Genomic DNA, 26,914 nt, shown 5'->3' on the forward strand with positions numbered 1-26,914 from the left:
AGGTGTTTAATTTCTTTCCATACGTTGTCTTTACTCTGCTCTTGTGCTATGTCTTGTAATGACGACGAAATGAAATTTTCAAATGCAGCTTGTCGAATGTACATCACGCTGAAATTTGCTTTGCAGAAGTTGGTTGCGATGTCTTGCTGGTTGTTGCTGAAAAAACGGGATAGTGCGTCTGCTACAATATTTTGTGTACCGGCAATGTGAACAATTGTAAAATTAAATTCCTGTAAATAAAGTTTCCATCTGCTTAATCTGTCGTGTGTAAATTTAGCCGAAAGTAAAAACTGTATCGCTGTATGGTCTGTGTAAACGGTGGTATGTCTTCCATAAAGAAAATGCCGAAATCTCGTAAAAGCCCATGCAACACATAATGTTTCAAGTTCTGTAACAGAATAATTGCGTTCAGCAGGTGGCAGAATGCGACTCGCAAAGGCTATGTTTTTAATTACTGTACAACCATCTTCTTCAAAATGGTTCAAATGGCTCTGAGCACTATGGGACTCAACTGCTGAGGTCATTAGTCCCCTAGAACTTAGAACTAGTTAAACCTAACTAACCTAAGGACATCACAAACATCCATGCCCGAGGCAGGATTCGAACCTGCGACCGTAGCGGTCTTGCGGTTCCAGACTGCAGCGCCTTTAACCGCACGGCCACTTCGGCCGGCTGCCATCTTCTTCAATTTCCTGAAAAACATGTACGCCTAAAGCGGTGTTAGAACTGTCGGTGGCAATGGAAAAATTTCTAGTAAGATCTGGGTGCGATAAAAGTGGTGCATTCAACAAAGCATGTTTCAAATAACATTTTCGTGAACAAGATTCTGCGTGTCAAAAGTATTGCTTGCGTTACTGGAAGATGCAACCTGTACTATATCTAGTCAAATTCTATCTGACGTGCTATTATTTTCGGGAGGATGCTGTGGCATTTCCACTAGTTGTACTGTTCTGTTATTTTTTCCTGACGTATTACGTTCGGGATGATATCTACTGTCTGGTTCATTCATGATAATATGTTGTTGCTGATGTTCTTGCTGCTGATAAGACCGACTGTTATTAAATGTACGCTGAAAATTGTGCTCATTACTTTTGCGTCTCTCATGATAGTCATTTCTATACGGCGCGTTGCGATAAGAAATGAAATAGTGTGTTTTCTGTACGCACTGATTTCCTTGTTGCTATGCGTTACTATTTGTTGGAGCTGATGCTATACGTGCATGCGGCGAAACATTAAAGCTTGGTTGACCTTGTGCATTACATTGTTGGTTAGGTATGCTAACCAGTTGGTTTTGTTGCTGTTGCGGAGAAAAACCTCTATTGTTACCGAAATGTGTTTGCGATTGCTGAAAATTTGTACATACTGATGATTAAAATTTTTTTGTCTGTTATTAAAGTTCTCGTGGTTGTCATTTCTGGAGCGTCTAATGAAAAATGTCACTTTCGGTAAAAGTTGTCTTATCGGGTTTTCTTTACTCATTCTTAACCCTAGATAGAGCGATAGTTGAAGAGCTGTTTTAATAGATATAAAGGATAGGAGAAGAGAAGGCAGCAGTGCAGAAAACTAAAGATGAAATAGCACTACTACGGCTCGGGGCCCTGTGCACGCTACGGCACATATTCATCAAAGCGTAATGAATCCCCTGAGGTTAATTACGCGCTGCAAATAAATTTTAGCTTTTGCGTTACAGGCAATGGCGGTGAAAATTCAAAAGCAAATTGCTGTATCCATGCTAATGCTAATTTCTGCATTACACACAATGGCGGTGAAAGTACAAAAATAAATTGTCGTATCCAGTTCAAAGCGTGTACCTGTGCTCTGTCATTTTTAAATACCTTAGATTTTCTTAAGGATAAAAATTGCTTGAAACTAACGTTATCGTCTCTGAATGTGAGAATCGGTTCAGGATTGAATGAGAATCTGTTTGTCTGTGTCTCTTCGTATTCTGTCACGTAGTCTCTGTGAATTACCTAAATTACACTGGCTGTGTGTGACAAATGTTCGGAATGTGCCGTATGCTGTGACGTGTTAGTGACTGAAACATTTTTCATCTCTGTCACTTCTTGCTGTAAAGTTGACAATTTTCTACGTAATGTATTATTGGACGAATCTATCTCACTGATCGTCTGCTGTAAATTTTGGAATTCAGGTGGTTTGATTAAACGAAATCGGTGAAGTATCGTCTGATTTGCTGTCATTATTACTTTCAATAACGTCAATACGACTGGCCAATTCATCATTTTTTCAGTCAGTATTTTTACCTGATCATCGTTTTTAGTGTCACAAGCATTAATCTGTTTTTGTATTTTACGTGTGGTTTCGTTCAATTTTTTAACGTCTGCTTTGATGACATCGGGATCCTGTATTAGTTCTCATTGTTCGAGTCTGTCGGTCACTGTCTGAAAGTCTACTGTGTGTGTATCTGTTTTTGATTTAAGATCGGAAATTTCATCACGCAATTCGGTGTTCAACTGTTTGATAGTATTAATTTCGTCTGATACTGTAGCAATATTGTTGTCTACGTATGTTTTTGCTTTCGGAAACAATTTACGTTTATCTTCCTGTCTCTGTGCGGTAATTGTTTCCATGACTTGTCGCTTTACCTTATTCTGTTCCTGTATAAATTTACGGAAACGCGTTTCACTGTTTTGTAGGTGAAAATTAAAACGTCCGTCAATTTGACTGTTCTGTTGGTCGAATTTCGCGTCTACTTTTGCATCCAGTGTGCGCGAAAGTTCTGCTGACATTAATTTAAAGTCGTCGCGTAACTGTGTTGCGTTTTCAAAGCATTGTTTACCGACTGCTCAAATTTCGTCTCTAAGTAATTTAGTTGTTCTGCATGTCTATTATTTAATTCTTATGCCACAGATCTAATTTCTTCACTACTGTTTCTAGCACGAGCCTTAATTTCCTCACGTAATTGTTCCTTAGCATCATGACACTGCGCGGCAACGGCTGTAATCTGTTCACTAAGCTGTCTGGAATTGTTGTCTAATTTTTCATTCAACTGTTTGAAATTGTTGTCTAGTTTTTCATTAAGTTGTTGTTTAAGATTTTCATTATTTTCATTAAGTTGTTATTTAAGATTTTCACTAAGTTGTTTGTGATTGCTGTCTTGCTTATCACCCGACTGTTTGGAATTGCTGTCTATTTTTTCATTCATGCCATAACTTGATCCCAGCCAAAATTATCGGCTCTATTCACTGTGCTATTTGATGGCGTACCTGCAATTGTCACGTTTTGTGTAACCATTTAGTCATTCTGTGATTCTCGAAAAGAGTTCCCAATCGGATGTGCACTGTTAGTCACTACCTCGGAATCAAATAAATCTGTCCTACTTTGAGTATACTGTTCATTTTCGTTAGAAAGATTTGTCTGTTCATTACGTAAATTTTGCAAACCGGGTGTGTCAAGCTGGGCAGCGTTCATTGTAACAGAACGTGCCGCGTCATCAATTGGCGTTAAATTAACAGACGACACAATTGAATTTGTTTGCTCATCACTAGGATAAAAATCATTACTAGTGGTCAGTAGGCACTGATTGTCTACAATTAGGGGATTATCATCATTACACTGAGTGTCGCAAGTATTATCGGTCAAACTATTTGAGTCGGCTATTTCACTCATTACACATCGCGATGTACTGTTAACAGTTTTTCGCGGCATTTTTTCACAAATCAAAATTATTCACAAATGAAACAAGGACAATGCAAAATGCAACAAACACAATTACAACAAAGAGCAACAAATTGCCGATGATCTGTGGAAGAAAAAGTGACAAATTAGTAATTGCGTTGCGCCAGATGCAAACTACATTTAAGTAAATAAGAGCAGATATATGACTACTTCTCAGAAGATTCACAAAGAAATACGATCCTGGCCGGATGTCGCCAAGTGTAACCTCCCCACACTTATTATTTTATATGGAAACCACGAACCAAGTGTAACGTCCCCACAAAAATAATAATTAAATGAATTTGTTATTAATATTGTAACCTCTGAACAAAATTAGTTCCCATTTATAGTCTCCGTGCAGAAATGCATTCACATTTAATGTTCCCACAAAATTCTTTTCTCATTTAATGTTAAGTTCGGAACAGAAAAATTCCTAAACACCAAAATAATAAAAAAAATCAATAACCTGGTAAATTTTATGAGGACAGCAGCGCTGCCCTTCGGCCCTGTATTCTGAATAAAAAAGCAAAAATTCTTACCTCAATAAAAACTGCAAATATATCTGCTCTTACATAATAATTTTCGACACAGCTTCGTGCAATGCTGGCGTATATTTTTTTTGATTCTTGGAAGGAATGATCATGCATTGGAAATATTCTTTAAATTGAAATGAATGCTTTTCTTTAAAAAAGTTACTTTATATTGTAAAAATTATTATTGGGGCATTTTTTAAAGAAATTAAAATACAATTAATATACATTACTAGATATGCGCAAGGCTGCTTCTTTACCTTCTACAACAATACTCATCCTCCAGAGTCCTGACCAGAGTCGCGAGCAGAGCAGACAGCCGACACGCGCCGACTCCCGCGGACTCACACAGACTACTGCTTACTAGCACGGACAGAAGACTAAAGCCGACTGACTGCTAAAGCCGACTGGCGACAAGCAACAACTAACTACATACTACTCTCTGGTCAGAGACTCTGCCATGCCTCGCCCATCGCCGGCAACGCATACGCCTTACACCTGCGAAAAACGGGTCAAATGGACATCCTACGTACCCTGCCTCAGAGGGCCACTTTATCCCACTTTCCCCTCATAATAAGCATTGGCGCACTGTGGTTAACCGGTACCGTAATATCATGATCGTAAAGTAGAATAATGAATGGCGTAAACAGCTGAGAGAGACCTTGCGTTTCTGAGGCATATCGAGTTAAGTGAAGCACTGAAGTATTACAGGGACACATGTGAGACATATGGGAGCCGTGTCGGCTTTGACCGAAACGTAAGCCGAGGGCAGAGGGTAGGAGGTGTTGTAAGTAGGCTATTTAGGTTTTTATGTTGATAACGCCACGTAGCGCCCTCTATTAAAATCGCTGACTGGGCTGTGTGCAGTCTGTGGCTGGTTGGAGTCGTTGCTGGAAGCTATATGCCAGTTTAGTGTTGGGCCGTTGGATGTGAACAGCCCGTAGTGTTGGGCAGTTGGAGGTGAGCCGCCAGCAGTGGTGGATGCGGAGAGAGAGATGTCAGAGTTCTTAGATGTTAAGATGAGCGGACGATCTAGACGTGTGTCCGGCAGAAAAAGAAATTTGTTAAAGTGGATGTCCGGAAACGCTTAATTTCCATGTTAAAGCTCATTTTAGTTTCTTCCAGCTACGCTCAATGGAGCAAGTTATCATGATTTCATACGGGATACTCTGCTTGTGCTGCTAGAACATGAGCCTTTACAAGTACGACACAACATGTGGTCCATGCACGATGGAGCTCCTGCACATTTCAGTCGAAGTGTTCGTACGCTTCTCAACAATAGATTCGGTGACCGATGGATTGGTAGAGGCGGACCAATTTCATGGCCTCCACGCTCTCCTGACCTCAACGCTCTTGACTTTCATTTATGGGGGCATTTGAAAGCTTTTGTCTACCCCGGTACCAAATGTAGAGACTCTTCGTGCTAGTATTGTGGACGGCTGTGATACAATACCCCATTCTCCAGGGCTGCATCAGCGCATCAGGGATTCCATGTTACGGAGGGTGGATGCATGTATCCTCGCTAACGGAGGAGATTTTGAACATTTCCTGTAACAAAGTATTTGAAGTCACGCTGGTACGTTCTGTTGCTGTGTGTTTCCATTCCATGATTAATGTGATTTGAAGAGAAGTAATAAAATGAGCTCTAAGATGGAAAGTAAGCGTTTCCGGACACATGTCCCCATAACATATTTTCTTTCTTTGTGTATGAGGAATGTTTCCTGAAAGTTTGGCCGTACCTTTTTGTATCACCCTGTATATGTATAATGGCTTTAGAACACTATTAAGGTAAATACATTGTTTGTTCACTATCAAAATCTTTCATTTGCTAACTATATGTCTAATAGTAGTTAGTGCCTTCAGTAGTTAGAATCTTTTATTTAGCTGGCAGTATTGGCGCTCGATGTATTGCAGTAGTTCGAGTAACGAAGATTTTTGTGAGGTAAGTGATTCATGAAGGATGTAGGTTGTTGTTAGTCAGGGCTATTTTTTTGTAGGTGTTATATAAGAGTCAGACTGCGTTGCGCTAAAATATTGTGTGTCAGTTTAGTATTGATGAGAATAAGCAAAGAGAAAACTGTCTCAGTATGTTCAGTTTCACTCTGGAGTTTGAAAATAATGTAACGTAGAAGTTTTGCCAGCACAGTCTATCTTAACATTCAAAGGGGAAGTTTCGGTGTGTGTGGCAGCCAGTGGCTAGCAACTAGTGGCTAGTGGCCGGAGAGTTATCTGCGGACAGCCACACGTGGCCGGCACCACGAGGAGGGGGTGGTGGGGGCGGGGAGAGGGGCAGGCAGGCTGCGCGCCCACTCCGTCGGGCCTCCCGTATAAAAGACGCCGCCGCACGTCCGCCAACGACTCGTCGTAGACGCACAGCAGCAAACGACGAGCGCCATGAAGACCTCTGTGACGTTGCTGCTGGCCGCTGTGGCACTGATGGGCCTGGCCGCTGGACACAGCCGTGAAAGACGAGACACAGGTGAGTTACATTATGAATAACTGTGGTGAAAGGGGTGGAAAGGATACAGGATGGGGAAGAGACAGGAGAGAAATAATGACTTCGTATCGCACAGCGCGTGGTGACAATTCTAAGTCGAGAGTTGAAAATTTGTGCCAGCCTGGGTCTCGAACCCAGATGCTCCGCTTCTCTAGAACAGTTACTATAACCGCCTCGGTCATCCAGACACACTTCCCGACACACACAAAGTCCCATCTTCCTGCTCGTCCCATCGCAATGTTCAAATGTTCAAATGTGTGTGAATTCCTAAGGGAACAATCTGCTAAGGTCATCGGTCCCTAGACTTACACAATACTTTCATGTATGCTAACAAGGGAACCCCCCCATCGCACCTCCCTCAGATTTAGTTATAAGTTGGCACAGTGGATAGGCCTTGAACAACTAAACACAGATCAATCGAGAAAACAGGAAGAAGTTGTATGGAACTATGAAAAAGTAAGCAAAATATACAAACTGAGTAGTCCATGTGAAAGACAGGCAACATCAAGGACAGTGTGAGCTCAGGAGCGTCATGGTCCCGTGGTTAGCGTGAGCAGCTGCGGAATGAGCGGTCCCTGGTTAAGGTCTTCCCTCGTGTATAAAGTTTAATTTCTTATATAATCAACTTCGCTCTCCAAAATTCCGGGACATGTTCAGATTTGCTTGGACATATGCAGGATTTGACGGTCTACACAAGGAAAAATTTGAAAACGTTAAAAACATACGTTTTGACAGAGCACAGGGAAAAATGTGCGACTGTGAAACTGTTGCATTCATTTGTTGCAGTTTATGTGACAAACTCTTATGTTTTCATCACTTTTTTGGGAGTGATTATCACATCCACAAGAAAACCTAAATCGGGCAAGGTAGAAGAATCTTTTTACACATTCGCCAAGTGTACAACTTAGGTGGGTCGACAACATATTCCTGTCATGTGACGCACATGCCGTCATCAGTGTCGTATAGAATATATCAGACGTGTTTTCCTGTGGAGAAATCGGTTGACCTATGACCTTGCGATCAAATGTTTTCGGTTCCCACTGGAGGGACACGTCCTTTCGTCTGCTAATCGCACGGTTTTGTGGTGCGGTCGCAAAACATAGATACTAAACTTATTACAGTGAACAGAGACGTCAAGGAACGAATGGACAGATCATAACTTTGCGAAAATAAAGAAAATAAACTTTTCACTCGAAGGAAGACTTGAACCAAGGACCTCTCGTTCCGCAGTTGCTCACGTTAACCACGGAACCATGGCGCTCCTGAGCTCACATTATCCTTGATGTTGCATATCTTGCGCATGGACTACTCAGTTTGTATATTTTGCTTATTTTTTCATAGTTCCACATAACTTCTTACTGTTTTCTCGATTGATCTGTGTTCAGTTTTTCAAGGCCTATCCACTGTGCCAACTTATAACTAAATCTGAGGGGGGTGCGATGGGAAGGTTCCCTTGTAAGAACAAGTAGTCCGTGACAAGGCGTCTCAGAGCCCACGGCCACTCCACGCGGCACCTCAACGTTTCCCGCCCATTAAACCGCTACTCCCAGATATCTGATTCCCATAAGTGTTCGGACATTGGTTGTGCATCTGGACTGGAAGTTTTTGTCAAACAGAACTACAGATATGAGTGGCGTCTTTTCTGTCTCACATGTCTGACAGAACAGCCACTACCCATGTCGATCATGTTCGACCGAACAGACACCACTCATATCTCCACCGAGTTATATTAAGACATGGCTCTCACCCACATGTTGTTAGACGTACCTGCCAAAGGTGGATGTGTAAAGCTGGTTTTAAGCCTATATTAAACGATGCAACTAAACCATATACTTATGCACCAGCGCCCCAAGCTTACATATCTGTAACTACATGCTTGTTCACGTAGACCTATTACACCATCCACGCGAGATATACCTGGCACACATGCGCAGTAGACAGTGATAACGCGCGAAACGCAAACAGAACCGTCTGATCTCTTGTAAAGTCGTTCGTTCTACAGCACGAAACACAAGGGGGACCGTGTGACATATTGGAACATCATCCATTCGAATTATTTATGTGATTCGAGGTTCCTATTTCATAAGAAATTGTTTTTTATCATTTTTTGTTATTCTCTTATGTGGGTAATTACTGTTCGGAATTACAGACTCAACAATTAGTTTTATCTTAAGACAATTGGTTAAACAGGTATATGTATTTATACAGAATTTTGCACATGGAGGACCCACTTGTTTTTGGAGCTATTGCCCCGGCAGTGACAGTAAATCTTCTGATTAGGGCAGAACGACGACGAAAACAAAAAGCCAGACGTTGTTGAGTTCGATCCTGGCTGAAAAGAAGGGACAAAGGCAGGGGATTATATTCACTGCTTATGAAAGAACTGAGGCTCGAAGACCCGCATGAATTTCGTAGCTTTGTGGAGATGGACATGGCCTGTTTCGAGAAGCTGCTGTCTATGACAGAAGATGGAATTAGCAAGTGCGACACAGTCTGTCTCACATTCTCAAAAGTAAGAATTAAATCATATATTTGTACGTTTAGTGATCATACCAGCCTACATTATGAATAAAATACCGATAAATGCCCTGTTACGTGAACCAGTATGTAGTTATAGATATGCCCGTTTGGTGCATAGGTGTACGGTTTAGGCGCATCGTGTAATAGGGGCTTAATATAATACACATAGGACTCTTTCGTTTAACATTCGCCATTTATTCCCAGTCCAATGTCGTTCTCTTCGTTAACTTTTTACGGACGCCTTTCTTTAGTTGATACGTCATTATATTGGTTTCACATCCTATTTTCTACAAAAAAAATCTTCCCTACGCTTTTAGTACTCCCACCAATTTCTATAATCTGTTCTACATCTTATAGCTTTTGACTGCGCTCATAATCTTCCCACTGTCGCTCCTCCAGTGCCGTTAAACTATTTCCAAATATTTTTCCTTGTGTCCTTAATACGACTCTCCTCTTAACAATTCTTTCTAAGGGTTATTTTTCTTCCCAGTTCCTTTTCAGTACCATTAAATTTATTATTTCCTCCAACTACATCAATTTCAAATTGTTCTACCTTCTTCAATATTTATTTCCGTAGACAATGATTCACTTACAACGTTCTAGTCCGATTTTCAGTTTGCAGACAAACACACACACACACACACACACACATACATGCTCAAACGCACAGTGCGATTCAGCTGCCCCTACTCTTGGTTCCATGCAACCTGCAATGCCTTAAAATACCACACTCAGGATTTCATATTCTCTCGCTCGCTACATGCTAACTATTTGCCCTACAAAAAAAATGAACATTACCTTTTTATAGAAAATGTAATGTAGACAAAGTAGCCTACTGGGTTGCGTTTTCGGCTGAGTACGTAGTTTTCAAATAATTCAAAAAAAAAAAAAAGTACAGAAATGACCTTTAACCTGGTTTTTCTTGTATAACTCTAAAACCGTGGCTCGCAGTGAAAAGTATCCCAGTACAAAATGTAACTATATTAAATTTGCAATAAAAAGATCCTGTCCATTTTATCTGTAGGATTAACAGTTCGCTTGTAGCGAGTGAGAGAATATGAAAATCTTGCACGTGGTATTCGAAGGTGTTGCCAGGCTGCATAAATCTCAGTGGTAGAGGCAGCTGAACGACACTCTGTGATCAAAAGTATCCGGACACCTGGCTGAAAATGACTTACAAGTTCATGGCACACTTCATCCGTAATGCTGGAATTCAATATGGTGTTGGCCCACCCCTAGCCTTGATGACAGCTTCCATTCTCGTAGGCATACATTTAATCAGGTGGTGGAAGGTTTCTTGGGGAATGGCAGCCCATTCATCACGGAGTGCTGCACTGAGGAGAGGTATCGATGACAGCCGGTGAGACCTGGCTCGAAGTCGGCGTTCCAAAATATTTTTTTTTCCACTGTTCAATAGTGAAATGTTTACAATCCTTACACCAAGCGAGGCGTCGTTTGGCATTTACCGGCATGATGTGTGACTTATGAGCAGTCGCACGACCATGTAATCCAAGTTTTCTCACCTCCCGCTTAACTGTCACAGTACTTGCAGTGGATCCTGATGCAGTTTGGAATTCCTGTGGGATGGTCTGGATAGATGTCTGCCTATTACACATTACGATCCTCTTCAACTGTCAGCGGTCTCTGTCAGACAACAGACGAGGTCGGCCTGTACGCTTTTGTGCTGTACGTGTCCCTTCACGTTTCCACTTCAGTATGACTTCGGAAACAGTGGTCTTGGGGATGTTTAGGAGTTTGGAAATCTCGCGTACAGACGTATGACACAAGTGACACCCAATCACCTGACCACTTACTAAGTCCGTGAGTTCCGCGGAGAGCCCCATTTTGCTCTCTCACATTGTCTAGTGACTACTGAGGTCGCTGATATGGATTACCTGGCTGTAGGTGGCAGCACAATGCACCTACTTTGAAAAACGTATGTTTTCGGGAGTGTCCGGATATGGTAGCATGGGCCAAAACAAAAAAAGTAGTCCAGTAAGCATGGACTCTAAAATCATACCGTAAATGCTATGAGCACTTGTTGAGTAGAAGAGATGGATTTCACAACAGCGATGATGAATAATGGCTCATAGCTCTTAAACTAGGCATTTCAGAGATCTAGTTTACAGGACAAATGTTTCTTGTTTGGATCCATACTACTATCTCTCAAAATATGGCATACTTTTTTTAAAGACTCCATATACGTGTTGAGTCACTTAACACCCCTTTTATTCAGTGAACCGTTCCAGGTATCAGAGCCAGGTTTCAGGATAGTACGCTAATGGGTGTGTTCTTTGGCATGTGATAAAGAGTCTTAACTCTTGCATCGATCGAGATATTGAAGCAAGTATTGTTTTTTGAAATAGGATAACGTAATTTCTTTAACGGCCTCCGAAAGGGCTTGAGAAGACGAGTACCATGCTTGTTACTGCTGAGGTTGAAACTCGTCGCAAAAGAATCCGAGAAATATCCTAAAACTGAAAGGCAAAGTCTGCCGGAATCTACTATTCCATTGTAAACACGCTCATGCCTGTCTACGTCGTTGTATCAAGCCTTTCATCTGTTTACTTGTCTGCATTGTAGACTTAGCAGTAGCTGTGTCTTCTATCAGCAAGTTATTGCTCTTTCAACGTTCCTTGCATGCACATGTACACCAGTGAGAAGGAGTTGTACATGCTACTTATATACGGCGAATGGTGGGACGAGATGTATTGCCAAGTAATGTAGGCTCAGCGGCGGGAGCGCCATTCGCATCTTGCAGAGACATAAATTCTACCCATACAGTCTGTCACTGCATCAGGAACTGGGAGAACGCGATTTCGATAGTCTCATAGAATTTTGTTGTTTTGCTCTGCATCGCTTGAGAGACGATACTACGTTTTTTCCAACGTGTGCTTTTTACCGACGAAGCAATGTTCACGAATCATAGTGATGTAAATTTACGTAATATGCGCTACTGGGCAGCTGAAAGTGCACGCTCTGTTGCAGCGTAAAACCTGAATGAAAAGTTTCCTGATCGTTGGATAGGCTGGAATGTTGCAGTATAGCGACAGGCCAGGTCTCCTCTTGATTTCGTACTATGGGGAGGACTGATAGATGTAGTCTATCATGAAGCCACAACTACGCCAGATGATATGCGTCGTCGAATCGCAGCAGCATGAAACGACATATCGTCCAATCTACTTTCATCTGTTCATCTATCTCTCGAGATGCGATAGCAAATTTGCCTTGCAGTCGATGGTAAACAATTTGAACGAATACTTAGGTAAAATGTGCGCCGGCCGGTGTGGCCGTGCGGTTCTAGGCGCTTCAGTCTGGAACCGCGTGACTGCTACAGTCGCCGGTTCGAATCCTGCCTGGGACATGGATGTATGTGATGTCTTTAGGTTGGTTAGGTTTAAGTAGTTCTAAGTTCTAGGGGACTGATGACCTCAGGTGTTAAGTCCCATAGTGCTCAGAGCCATTTGAGCCATTAGGTAAAATGTAAAACTACGTTCCGTTAAGAAATGTATTTATTTTTTGGGTAACATGTCGTTAGCCACTCTGAATAAAACGTTTATTTAAAGTGTTTTTTGTTTAGTGACAGTTACGAGTAGTATTTGTAGACTTTACTTTAAGAAGAATTCAGGTGTCTCCAGGCTAAGACAGGACAGATATTTTTTTTCAAATTTAAGAAATTTATTTATTTATTTATTTATTTACATGTCAAGTTCCGTAGTACCAAATTGAGGAGCAAATCTCCAAGGTCATGGAACGTGTCAGTACAACATAAAAGTAATAACAGATAAAAATAAATATTCATGAACCTGAAAGAAAATCAGTCTATAAGTTTAAGCAAACGCTATCAGCAATACAATGAGAATCATCTTAATTTTTCAAGGAACTCCTCGACAGAATAGAAGGAGTGACCCATGAGGAAACTCTTCAATTTCGATTTGAAAGTGCGTGGATTACTGCTAAGATTTTTGAATTCGAGTGGCAGCTTATTGAAAATGGATGCAGCAGTATACTGCACACCTTTTTGCACAAGAGTTAAGGAAGCCCGATCCAAATGGAGGTTTGATTTCTGCCGAGTATTAACCGAGTGAAAGCTGCTTATTGTTGGAAATAAACTAATATTGGTAACAAGAAACGAGAATAAGGAATATACATATTGAGAGGCCAATGTCAAAATACCCAGACTCGTGAACAGAGGTAGACAAGAGGTTCGTGAACTCACACCACTTATCACCCGAACCGCCCGTTTCTGAGCCAAAAATATCCTTCTAGAATGAGAAGAGTTACCCCAAAACATAATACCATACGACATAAGTAAATGAAAATAAGCAAAATAGACTAATTTACGTGTTGAAGTATCACTCACTTTCGATACCGTTCGAATAGTGAAAATGGCAGTATTAAGTCTTTGAACAAGATCCTCAACGAGGGCTTTCCACGACAGCTTACTATCTATCTGAACACCTAGGTATTTGAACTGTTCAGTTTCACTAATCGTCCGCAGCTCGTGGTCGTGCGGTAGCGTTCTCGCTTCCCGCGCCCGGGTTCCCGGGTTCGATTCCCGGCGGGGTCAGGGATTTTCTCTGCCTCGTGATGACTGGGTGTTGTGTGATGTCCTTAGGTTAGTTAGGTTTAAGTAGTTCTAAGTTCTAGGGGACTGATGACCATAGATGTTAAGTCCCATAGTGCTCAGAGCCATTTGAACCATTTGAAGTTTCACTAATCATATGCCCGTTCTGTGAGATTAAAACGTCAAATTTTGTTGAATTGTGTGTTAGAAACTGTAAAAACTGAGTCTTACTGTGATTTAACGTTAGTTGATTTTCTACGAGCCATGAACTGAGGTCATGTACTGCACTACTTGAAACCGAGTCAATGTTGCACACAACATCCTTTACTACCAAGCTAGTGTCATCAGCAAACATAAATATTTTAGAGTTACCCATAATACTAGAGGGCATATCATTTATATAAACAAGGAACAGGAGCGGCCCCAACACCGATCCCTGGGGCACCCCCCACTTGACAGTACCCCACTCAGACCCCACATCACAACCGTTATCAACATTGTGAATAATGACCTTTTGCTGCCTGTTGCTAAAGTAAGAGGTGAACCAATTATGAGCTACTCCCCTTATTCCGTGATGGTCCAACTTCTGGAGCAATATTGTGAGATCAACACAGTCAAATGCCTTTGTTAAATCAAAAAATACGCCAAGCGTTCGAAACTTTTTGTTTAGCCCATCCAGTACCTCACAGAGAAAAGAGAATATAGCATTTTCAGTTGTCAAACGACTTCTAAAGCCGAACTGTACATTCGATAGCAAATCGTGTGATATAAAATGATCAATTAACCTTACATACACAACCTTTTCGATAACTTTTGCAAACACTGACGGCATAGAAATAGGTCTAAAATTATCTACATTATCCCTTTCTCCCTTTTTATAAAGCGGCTTTACTACTGAGTACTTTAATCGCTCAGGAAACTGACCATTCCTAAAGGAAAAATTACAAATACGGCTAAATACAGGACTAACATGTGCAGCACAGTACTTTAATATTCTACTAGACACTCCATCATAACCATGAGAGTCCTTAGTCTTCAGTGATTTAATTATTGACTCAATCTCCCTCTTGTCTGTATCACAGCGGAGTATTTCAGATGTCAATCTCGGAAAGGCATTTGCTAAGAAATTTATATGACTTCCTGTAGAAACTAAATTTTTATTTAATTCACCTGCAATGCTCAGAAAATGGTTGTTAAATACTGTACATACATCTGATTTATCAGTAACAGAAATATTATTACTGCGAACTGACTTTATATCATCAACCTTGTGCTGCTAACCCGACACTTCCTTCACAACTGACCATATGGCTTTAATTTTATCCTGTGAATTAGCTATTCTATTTGCATACCACATGCTTTTTGCCTTGCTAATAACATTTTTAAACACCTTACAATACTGTTTGTAATGGGCTACTGTAGCTTGATTGTGACTACTTCTAACATTTTGATATAATTCCCTCTTTGTTCTACATGATATCCTTATCCCACTAGTCAGCCAACTGGGCTGTCCGTTACTGCTAGTACCCCGTTTAGAATGTTCTAATGGAAAGCAACTCTCAGAGAGCATAAGAAATGTGTTATGGAAAGCATTGTATTTATCATCTATATTATCGGCACTATAAACATCTTGCCACTCTTGTTCCTTGACAAGTTTTGAAAAACTCTCTATTGCTGTTGGATTAACTTTCCTGCGTAGTTTGTAATTAAATACGACATTGGTTTGAGTACAAAAACCTTTTAGTGTTAAAATTTGTGCATCATGGACTGAAAGGCCATTCACCCTTTTACTAACAGAATGCCCATCTAGTAACGAAGAATGAATAAAAATAATAAAAATATTGTCTATGACTGTGCTACTGTTCCCCTGCAGCCTAGTTGGAAAAAACACAGTTTGCATCAGATCATATGAATTTAAGAGATCTACCAACATCCTTTTTCTTGCACAACCATGTACAAAATTAATATTGAAGTCACCACATATAACTACTTTCTGCTACTTCCTACAAAGTGAATCAAGAACCCTCTCTAGCTTAAGCAAAAATGCTCTGAAGTCGGAGTTATGGGACCTATAAACAACAGCAATTAGAAGTTTAGTTTCACTAAATTCAACTAATGCTGCACAACTTTCAAATATCTGTTCAGTGCAGTGTCGTGATACGTCTATGGACTCAAATGAAATACTGTTTTTTACGTACAGAGCCACTCACCCACCCCGCAAGGAACTCCTTGAGAAACAGCCAGCTAATCTGTAGCCTGGTAAAGGAAGCCTCTGAATTATCAAATTATTTAAGTGGTGCTCTGATATACTAATAATTTCAGAGTTAGCTCACTAACTATCTCTAATACCTCTTACATTTTGATGAAATATGCTAATTCCTTCTCTACTTGGAAACATTACATCCTCTGGAGGTGAGCCCTTAGAGGGACTTCCTTTAAGCAGGTATACCTATCAGCTGACTTCAGTCTAAAAAAGGTGCAGCTCTAACACCAACTACTACAGGAATTTTTCCATGAGTGACACCACTACCACCACCACCCTCTACACTGTCACCTATAAGCTTAGCCAGCCTCCCCTTCCCATACCTATTGAGGTGCAGGCCATGCCTAGTGAAACCCCATCTACTGATAGACCCAACTGGCACCACTGAGATGTGATCCATGCCCTCCGCCATCAGTGCCCTCCCCAACCCCACATTAACGCGCCTAACAGCCGCATTAAGGTGAGGCCGATCATGACGCTGAAACAGTTGCACGAAATGCACATTAGTGCACCAGTTTGAGTAGCTAACTTAACCAACTCACCACTGACATCATATTCCTCGTCCCTATCGAGACTGTTCCCTGCTCCACCCACTATCACTACCTGATCCTCTTTCGTAAAATTCTTACATAACTCCCCTATGCTTTCAGTCACGTGAGCCAACCCTGCACTAGACTTCACAATGCTGGTGACCTGGTACTCACTCCCCAACACTTCCTGCAACTGCTGGCCCACACCTCTACCGTGCGAACTACCTAGCAGCAGAACCTTCTTTCTGCTAGACTTTGCAACTAACCTAGGCTTCCTAATTGCTGAGGACTGCTGCAAGTTACCTACATCTACGGCTACACGAGGCTCCTCTCAACTCTGACAGTTGGTCGTATATATTGCATGTACGCAAAGTAAAACTGTCTGAATACCTCCTCTTCCTAGCTACCTTCTTGCCAACTGCCAGTTCCCATTCCCCACCACCCTTCACCCTCCTCAACCTATCTAGTTCCTCCTTTGCGCATTGTAACTGCACCTGAAGGGCACAGATCTTACGCTCCTGATCCTCTATTAACTTGTTTCTACTACAGATTCTACATTCCCAGGAGAGGATCTCCCTAAAATGACCACTGGCTTCCCCACTGCATTCCCCCCAATGAAAATACTTTGAACAAATCCCACACCGTAATCCACTAATCACAAACCTACGACAGAGCCCACACTTTTCACTCATGGTAAAATTTTACAGTTACTGAAAAAAACTATACGTCTACGTTACCAAAGTTCAGTTACACCAGTAGAACTATTTAAGAACTAACAATAATGGTCCCGAAATTCTCTGACTACTAAGAAAGCAGCTACTTGTATTAATACTACTACATCACAGTCGATACCAATACCAGCAAAACTTCACAAAATTATTAGCTAAAACCAAAAAATTAAAACGACCACTGTAACACTAAACGAAGTTAAACCACTAGATAAAATTTTACTGAAATTTTTCACTAGAAAGAATAATAAACGTCAGTTGAAAACTAAAGCACGAAATTTACTAAACGACTTCAACACACTGAAAACTCTATAAAACACAGCGAGCGAACGATTACAAAAGTTTATTAAGTCGTTATTTCGCCACAAACGGCACGCAACACCGCTGAAATCTATTAAATTTAATAACTGTATCACAGAGCACAAATAAGTTTGTCAGTACTTAGCTTATAACCGCTACAGCTGCAGTGCACGCCGCAAAATGTAAACACACTACTGAGGCGCGAGGCTTAGATGAACGACGAAAGCAGATTCACAAATAATAGACCACTCGAATCAATAACACAGGAAGAAAAAAAAAATGGTTCAAATGGCTCTGAGCACTATGGGACTTAACATCTATGGTCATCAGTCCGCTAGAACTTACAACTACTTAAACCTAACTAACCAAAGGACATCACACAACACCCAGTCATCACGAGGCAGAGAAAATCCCTGACCCCGCCGGGAAACGAACCCGGGAACCCGGACGCGGGAAGCGAGAACGCTATCGCACGACCACGAGCTGCGGACTAACACAGGAAGAAAGACTTAATGTAGTAGTTTCCATTTTCTCTTGAATAGGGATGTTTATCGTTAAGAAGTATGAATAGCTGACGTTTCTGATTCGGCTTTGACGGGTAAGCAGCAATGGGGAGAGTTTAAATGAAAGACAGGCTGACGAAACTGTAGTTGTTTACACAACAATCTGGAAACGTAGAGTAATTTGAAATACACTCCTGGAAATTGAAATCAGAACACCGTGAATTCATTGTCCCAGGAAGGGGAAACTTTATTGACACATTCCTGGGGTCAGATACATCACATGATCACACTGACAGAACCACAGGCACATAGACACAGGCAACAGAGCATGCACAATGTCGGCACTAGTACAGTGTATATCCACCTTTCGCAGCAATGCAGGCTGCTATTCTCCCATGGAGACGATCGTAGAGATGCTGGATGCAGTCCTGTGGAACGGCTTGCCATGCCATTTCCACCTGGCGCCTCAGTTGGACCAGCGTTCGTGCTGGACGTGCAGACCGCGTGAGACGACGCTTCATCCAGTCCCAAACATGCTCAATGGGGGACAGATCCGGAGATCTTGCTGGCCAGCGTAGTTGACTTACACCTTCTAGAGCACGTTGGGTGGCACGGGATACATGCGGACGTGCATTGTCCTGTTGGAACAGCAAGTTCCCTTGCCGGTCTAGGAATGGTAGAACGATGGGTTCGATGACGGTTTGGATGTACCGTGCACTATTCAGTGGCCCCTCGACGATCACCAGTGGTGTACGGCCAGTGTAGGAGATCGCTCCCCACACCATGATGCCGGGTGTTGGCCCTGTGTGCCTCGGTCGTATGCAGTCCTGATTGTGGCGCTCACCTGCACGGCGCCAAACACGCATACGACCATCATTGGCACCAAGGCAGAAGCGACTCTCATCGCTGAAGACGACACGTCTCCATTCGTCCCTTCATTCACGCCTGTCGCGACACCACTGGAGGCGGGCTGCACGATGTTGGGGCGTGAGCGGAAGACGGCCTAACTGTGTGCGGGACCGTAGCCCAGCTTCATGGAGACGGTTGCGAATGGTCCTCGCCGATACCCCAGGAGCAACAGTGTCCCTAATTTGCTGGGAAGTGGCGGTGCGGTCCCCTACGGCACTGCGTAGGATCCTACGGTCTTGACGTGCATCCGTGCGTCGCTGCGGTCCGGTCCCAGGTCGACGGGCACGTGCACCTTCCGCCGACCACTGGCGACAACATCGATGTACTGTGGAGACCTCACGCCCCACGTGCTGAGCAATTCGGCGGTACGTCCACCCGGCCTCCCGCATGCCCACTATACGCCCTCGCTCAAAGTCCGTCAACTGCACATACGGTTCACGTCCACGCTGTCGCGGCATGCTACCAGTGTTAAAGACTGCGATGGAGCTCCGTATGCCACGGCAAACTGGCTGACACTGACGGCGGCGGTGCACAAATGCTGCGCAGCTAGCGCCATTCGACGGCCAACACCGCGGTTCCTGGTGTGTCCGCTGTGCCGTGCGTGTGATCATTGCTTGTACAGCCCTCTCGCAGTGTCCGGAGCAAGTATGGTGGGTCTGACACACCGGTGTCAATGTGTTCTTTTTTCCATTTCCAGGAGTGTAGTTGGTACTAAGCCCTATCTGATGCGCCAGAAGCTAGCATATACAAAATCATAGCTTACCCTGTCTCTGTGTCCTATAGGAAATGACACTTTACCATACGAGAAGTACGCGGCAAGTGCCATCATCACGCGATTTTCCAGGAACTTCACTCAATGGAAGAGAAGTCAAAATAAGCGAACACTTGCCTCGGCTTCTCCTTAAATACTCAACCGTTTCTGAAATAACGTCAAAGTATCCGATGTATTTTCGATATACTTTTCGTGCATTTTACCACCACACATACTCAGACGAAAGGATAACTCGTTGGATAGCATCTCAGATTCTTAATTTTGTGATCTGCGTTCGAAACCTGGTCATTGTTTTTATTTATTTCATTTTCTATTGATTTCATTTATTTATCCATATCTTTAGAAGGTTAGTACACGAATGTTTCTCGTCAAATTTATTGTATAATTACAACTGAATTTCGCAATAAGTGTCACACATTTATTACACTTGTAATATATGTCTGTATGGCCACGCATTGCCGCGGTGGTAACACCAGTTCCCGTCGAATCACCGAAGTTAAGTGATATAGGACTTGGCCAGCACTCGAATGGGTGACCGTCCGGTCTGCCGAGCCCTGTAGGCAAGCGGGGGGCACTCAGGCCTTGTGAGGCCAATTAAGAAGCTACTTGTTGAGGAAGTAGCCGCTACGCTCACGAAAACCGACAACGGCCGGAAGAGCACCTCTATATCAGGAATCGTCGGCGTCAGGAACTAGTTCCACTAATCACCGGTCTGCTGATGACACGGCGGTCGGTGAGTACCACTGGGCTTTCAAATCAGGTTCGGACGGAATTTAGTTTTTTATGTTGTATAGAACGTTGAGCGGTTAAAATCTTTCTAATTTATAAAAGAAAGGCGTATTTCGTTGCGACGGGATCTTCTCATGAAATTTCAATCACCAGTTTTCTCCTCCGATTGCGAAAACATTCTGTTGGCACCCACCTACATAGGAAGAAATGATTAGCACGATAAAATAAGAGAAATCAGGGCTCGCACAGAAAAATTTAAGAGCTCGTTTTTCCCGCTTGCCTTTCGAGAGTGGAACGGTAGAGAGACAGCTTGAAGGTGGTTCATTGAACCCTCTGTCAGGCACTTTATTGTGAATAGCAGAGTAATCACGTAGATGTACGAGGGCAGTTCAATAAGTAATGCAACACATTTTTTTTCTCGACCAATTTTGGTTGAAAAAACCGGAAATTTCTTGTGGAATATTTTCAAACATTCCCGCTTCGTCTCGTATAGTTTCATTGACTTCCGACAGGTGGCAGCGCTGTACGGAGCTGTTAAAATGGCGTCTGTAACGGTTGTGCTTTGCAAACAACGGGCAGTGATCGAGTTTCTTTTGGCGGAAAACCAGGGCATCTCAGATATTCATAGGCGCTTGCAGAATGTCTACGGTGATCTGGCAGTGGACAAAAGCACGGTGAATCGTTGGGCAAAGCGTGTGTCATGATCGCCGCAAGGTCAAGCAAGACTGTCTGATCTCCCGCGTGCGGGCCGGCCGTGCACAGCTGTGACTCCTGCAATGGCGGAGCGTGCGAACACACTCGTTCGAGATGATCGACGGATCACCATCAAACAACTCAGTGCTCAACTTGACATCTCTGTTGGTAGTGCTGTCACAATTGTTCACCAGTTGGGATATTCAAAAGTTTGTTCCCGCTGGGTCCCTCGTTGTCTAACCGAACACCATAAAGAGCAAAGGAGAACCATCTGTGCGGAATTGCTTGCTCGTCATGTGGCTGAGGGTGACAATTTCTTGTCAAATATTGTTACAGGCGATGAAACATGGGTTCATCACTTCGAACCTGAAACAAAACGGCAATCAATGGAGTGGCGCCACACCCACTCCCCTACCATGAAAAAGTTTGAAGCCATACCCTCAGCCGGTAAAGTCATGGTTACAGTCTTCTGGGACGCTGAAGGGGTTATTCTGTTCGATGTCATTCCCCATGGTCAGACGATCAAATCTGAAGTGTATTGTGCTACTCTTCAGAAATTGAAGAAACGACTTCAGCGTGTTCGTAGGCACAAAAATCAGAACGAACTTCTCCTTCTTCATGACAACGCAAGACCTTACACAACTATTCGCACCCGAGAGGAGCTCACAAAACTTCAGTGGACTGTTCTTTCTCATGCACCCTACAGCCCCGATCTCGCACCGTCGGATTTCCATATGTTTGGCCCAATGAAGGACGCAATCCGTGGGACGCACTAATCGGATGATGAAGTTATTGATGCAGTACGACGTTGGCTCCGACATCGACCAGTGGAATGGTACCGTGCAGGCATACAGGCCCTCATTTCAAGGTGGCGTAAGGCCGTAGCATTGAATGGAGATTCCGTTGAAAAATAGTGTTGTGTAGCTAAAAGATTGGGGAATAACCTGGTGTATTTCAATGCTGAATAAAAAACCCCTGTTTCAGAAATAAAATGTGTTGCATTACTTATTGAACTGCCCTCGTATATGTAATATTCCTATATTTCATTCTCATATCAGTTATTAGATTAATTCTAATACACCATAGCGCAAAAGAAACTGGTACAAGCAGGCGTATATAAATATCGAGAGATTTAAACAGGCAAAATACGGAGCTGCGTTCGCCGACGCCTATACAAGACAGCAAGTGTCTAGCGTAGTTGTTAGATCGCTTATGACAGGTTATCAAGATTTAAATGTGATTGAACGTGGTGTTATGGGACACAGCATCTTCGAGGTAGCGATGAAGTGGGGATTTTCCCGTACGACCATTTCATAAGTGTACCGTGAATATCAGGAATACTGTAAAACATCAAATCTCCGACATCGCTACGACCGGAAAAAGATCCTGCAAGAACGGGACCAACGACGACTGAAGAGAATAGTTCAACGTGACGGAAGAGCAACCTTTCCGCAAATTGCTGCAGATTTCAGTGCTGGGCCATCAACAAGTGTCAGCGTGCGAACCATTCAACGATACATCATCCATATGGGCTTTCGGAGCCGAAGGCCCACTCGTGTACCCTGGATGACTGCACGGCACAAAACTTTAGGCCTCACCTGAGCCCGTCAACATCAACTTTTTACTGTTGATGTTGGTCGGAGAGTCTCGTTTCAAATTGTATCGAGCGCATAGACGTGTACGGGTATGGAGACAATCTCGTGAATCCGTGGACCCTGCATGTCAGCAGTGGAATGTTCAAGGACGTGGACGCTCTGAAATGGTGTGGGGCGTGTGCAATTGGAGCGATATGGGACCCCTGATACGTCTAGATACGACTCTGACAGGTGACACGTATGTAAGTATCCTGTCTTATCACCTGCATCAATACTTGCCCATTGTGCATTCCGACGGACTTCGGCAATTCCAGCAGGACAATGCCAGAATTGCTACAGTAGCTTCTGGAATACTCTTCTGAGTTTAAACACTTCCGCTGGCCACCAAATTCCCCAGATATGAATATTATTGAGCATACGTGGGATGCCTTACAACGTGCTGTTCAGAAGAAATCTCCACCTCTCGTAGTGTTACGGATTTATGGACAGCGCTGCAGAATTCATGGTGTCAGTTCCCTCCAGCATTTGTTTAGACACTTGTCGAGTCCATGCCAAACCGTGTAGCGGCACTCCTGCTTGCTCGCAAGGGCCCTATACAATATTAGGCAGATGTACCAGTTTCTTTGGCTTTTCAGTGTGTTTTATTCATATGTTTATTCTTCAGGAAGATTTGGTGCATTTCCTTGGATGATACCTATCGCAGACACTTTCGAAACACAGATATTTCGAACATCACAACCGTCTAGGAAAGACGGGTTTGCCACAGTGACATTTCTTAATATGAATCTCATTCGTGAAAGAACCGCCGTTAACATTAGTGAAGATTTCGCACATCGGCAATAATTTCGCGGCAAACCATGTATGACGGATCACTTTTCCGAAAACTGATGCTTGCAGCTGAGTTTGAATCTAGATACACTATAGGACTTTCTTCGAAAACAATTTGGAATAATGTTTTCTTTCTTTTTTTAAATTAGTTGGCTGACTTACAATTAGTAGACGAATAAGGCTAAGGTTGTATCAGTATACAAAGGAAAACATTCGTGTAGTAATCTTGTACAGACACGGGTAAATAAAGGAAAAGCAAAAATAGAAGTAATATTCCGGTTCCGAACACGAGGCGCAAAATGATGAACCCGCGACGATAACCACTGTGCCTCCATTCGGCTCAGAATATCATCCGGTAAAACGCACAATAAAATTCCTGAAAATACTACGAAAACTTTGACAGTCATTTTATCGTAAATGGTCGAAAATCTACGGATAACCCGAGACATGTGTTCGTTTATTTTGACCCCTCGTCCACCGAGCAAAGTTTCTAGGAAATCGGGTGATGGCCTTGCCGTGTTCTTCTCAAGGGTACTCCTGTCTTGCTGCATGTAACGATGGAGCCTCGTATGAGAGCTCTGCCTGGCGCTGTTTGCATCGTAATAGCTGACACTGGACGCATTGACTTCCAATTACTATACATTTCTCGGATTCCTTTACGAAGAGTTTCAACCTCAACATTAGCAGGCCCCATCTGTCACCTGTTACACATCTTTACAGCGGTAAGTAAGGTATTTATCTTTACCACTGTTTTCATAGCAGCAAGTTTCGTAAATTTCGTGCATGTTTTTCTGTTTACGAGACTTAATCTCGCTTTTTTAACTGTAAATTTAAATTCAGGCAGACTGTAAAGCAATTTTAATTTGTTCTGAACAGCCAGTTACACAGCTCATTAAAGCGTCGGCGTCCATTGAGGACAAGGTAGCAGGTTGCATATATAGGCTTTTATCTGATTTTATGTTTAGTTCTTTATTTAGTCTTGCTAGGATAGTTAGGATGTGTGCATGCTGTCTGCGGACGCAGGGGGAAAAATGGTTCAAACGGCTCTGAGCACTATGGGACTTAACTTCTGAGGTCATCATTGCCCTAGAACTTAGAACTACTTAAACCTAACCTAAGGACGTCACACACATCCATGCCCGAGGGACGCAGGAGGAGCTGGCCGCTGTTCACGAACAGATGAATGCGCTTTTGGCTACGATCAGCCACATTTAGGCTGCTGCCTCGGGGTGTAGCGGTGGCAGAGAATCTGGGGCGTCGCATGGGACACCTCAGGTGTCACTTACTTCGACCACGTACTCTGCTACCGAGGCACCTCCTAGTGTACGCTACGCGGTGGATCTGCCCTCGCAGCAGTGGCGGTTGGCGACCTGTTCGCGTCGCTCGAGATGGAAGTCCATTGTGGAGGCTGGCCGTCTGGCCTCGCCTATTGGCTCTGTGAGTGAACATGCGGCCGTTCCTTCAGCAGGGTCCGAGCAAGCACACGTGGCAGGTGTTAGCTAGTTATCGACAGCTTCAACGTTAGGCGCGCTATGGAGCCCTTTAGGAAGACAGCGCTCGAATCTGGAAAGAAAACCACAGTGCACTCGGCATTGCTGGAGGGCCTCGTTCGAGTTGTCGAGGCGTCCTTGCCTGCAGCTATCGAGCGTGCAAGATGCTGTCTTCTGCAGATTGTGGCTCACGTCGATACCAACGAAGCCTGTCACATGGGCCATCCTTAGTTAATACAGGCGGCTGGCGGAGGTGGTGAAGGCCGCTAGCCTCGTGAGCGGGCTGCAACCAGAGCTTGCAATGTGGAGCATTGTTCCCAGAGTTTCTTTTGGTTTGGAGCCGAGTGGAGTGTCTCAACCAAAGGATTCGTCGACTCTGTGATGGTCTCGGCTGCAGATTTCCGGACTGCGTTATGGGTGAGGAACTGTATTACTCCCCTTGACAGGTCAGGGTGCACCACACAAAGGAAGCAGGTATTCGGATAGCTAGACGGCAGTTCGAAGTACTCTGATGAACGGTCGCCAATCGATAGCGAAATCAGACAGAGCTCAGACCAAAAACGCTTTGACTGTCAAAATTTTAACAGAAATTGTCGTCATTTTCACGACAATGTTACCGTATTTACTGCCCTCCAGTTCAAATTAGTCTTGGGACGAGAGCTGGCTGAAAGCCGAAGTAGAAAGCTCTGAGATATTTAGCGAGTCATGGAACTTATATCGGAAAGACAGATTAGATATCATGGGAGGGGGAATGTTTATTGCAGATGACAAAAATATTGTCTTTATTGAGATCGAAAATCAGTGTGACAGTAAAGTTATCTGATCGCGTATAAAAAGTCTAGGCGAAACCAAGATAACTGTTGGATGTTTTTACCGACCACCCGTTTCCGTTGTTCTATAGTCATTCAAAGATAGTCTTCGGCCAGTAGCGTGTAAATATCCAGATCATGCAATACTAGTTGGAGGCGACTTAATCCTACCGAGTAAAGACTGTGACGTCTAAGGATTCATTGCAGGGGGTTCAGACAGATAGTCTTGGGAAGTACTTTTGAACACGTTTTCTGAAAACTGTCTTGAGCAGCTAGTTCGGCAGCCCACTTTCAATAGAAACATCTTAGACCTTTTAGCTACGAAGGGGCCGGACCTTATCCATGGCGTCGGCATACAGACTGGTATTAGCGATCACCATGTCATCATAGCTACCGTGCTAAGAAAGTTAATAAAACAGCCAAGGACGACAGTGTTTCTGCAAGAAAGAGCGGATAAGCAATTGTTAGCATCTCACTTAGACAATGAATTGACAACATTTAGTTTCAGTATGAGAGGCAAAAGTTTAAATAGATTGTAAATCGTTCTCTGGACAAGTACGTGCCTAATAAGTGGATTAAGGACGGAAAACACTCGCCGTTGTTTAACATCGGAACTCGTAAAATGCTGAGGAAACAAAGACTGTTGTACTCTCGGTTCGAAAGACGCACAAAAGACGACAGCGTAGGATCATAGAGATTCGTACGTTTGTAAGAACATCTATGCGTGAAGTATATAACAACTACCATCATCATATCTTAGCAAGAGATTTGGCCAAGAATTCGAGAAAATTCTGGTCCTATATAAAATCGCTAAACGGATCTGAGGCTTCCATCGAATCACTCATTGACCAGTCTGGTCTGGCAGCTGGAGATAGTAAAACGAAAGCCCAAGTTTTAAATTCTGTGTGAAGAAATCATTCGCATAGGAAAATCGTAGGAACATACCTTCGTTTCATCATCGAAAAGAGTCCCGTAT

The 26,914-nt window shown here is 43.1% G+C and overlaps 1 protein-coding gene across 1 annotated transcript in view; it reads left to right on the plus strand.

Annotated features, from left to right (window-relative positions):
• The first annotated feature begins 6,599 nt into the window (after nucleotides 1-6,599).
• LOC126235432 (hexamerin-like) overlaps nucleotides 6,600-26,914 on the plus strand; it is a 71,447-nt gene continuing 51,132 nt past the window's right edge. The window contains exon 1 of the mRNA XM_049944155.1: nucleotides 6,600-6,684. Within this exon, the coding sequence (XP_049800112.1) occupies nucleotides 6,600-6,684 (85 nt within the window). The remainder of the gene's footprint in view (nucleotides 6,685-26,914) is intronic.

Source organism: Schistocerca nitens, chromosome 2 (genome assembly GCF_023898315.1).
Source record: "Schistocerca nitens isolate TAMUIC-IGC-003100 chromosome 2, iqSchNite1.1, whole genome shotgun sequence".
NCBI lineage: Eukaryota > Metazoa > Arthropoda > Insecta > Orthoptera > Acrididae > Schistocerca > Schistocerca nitens.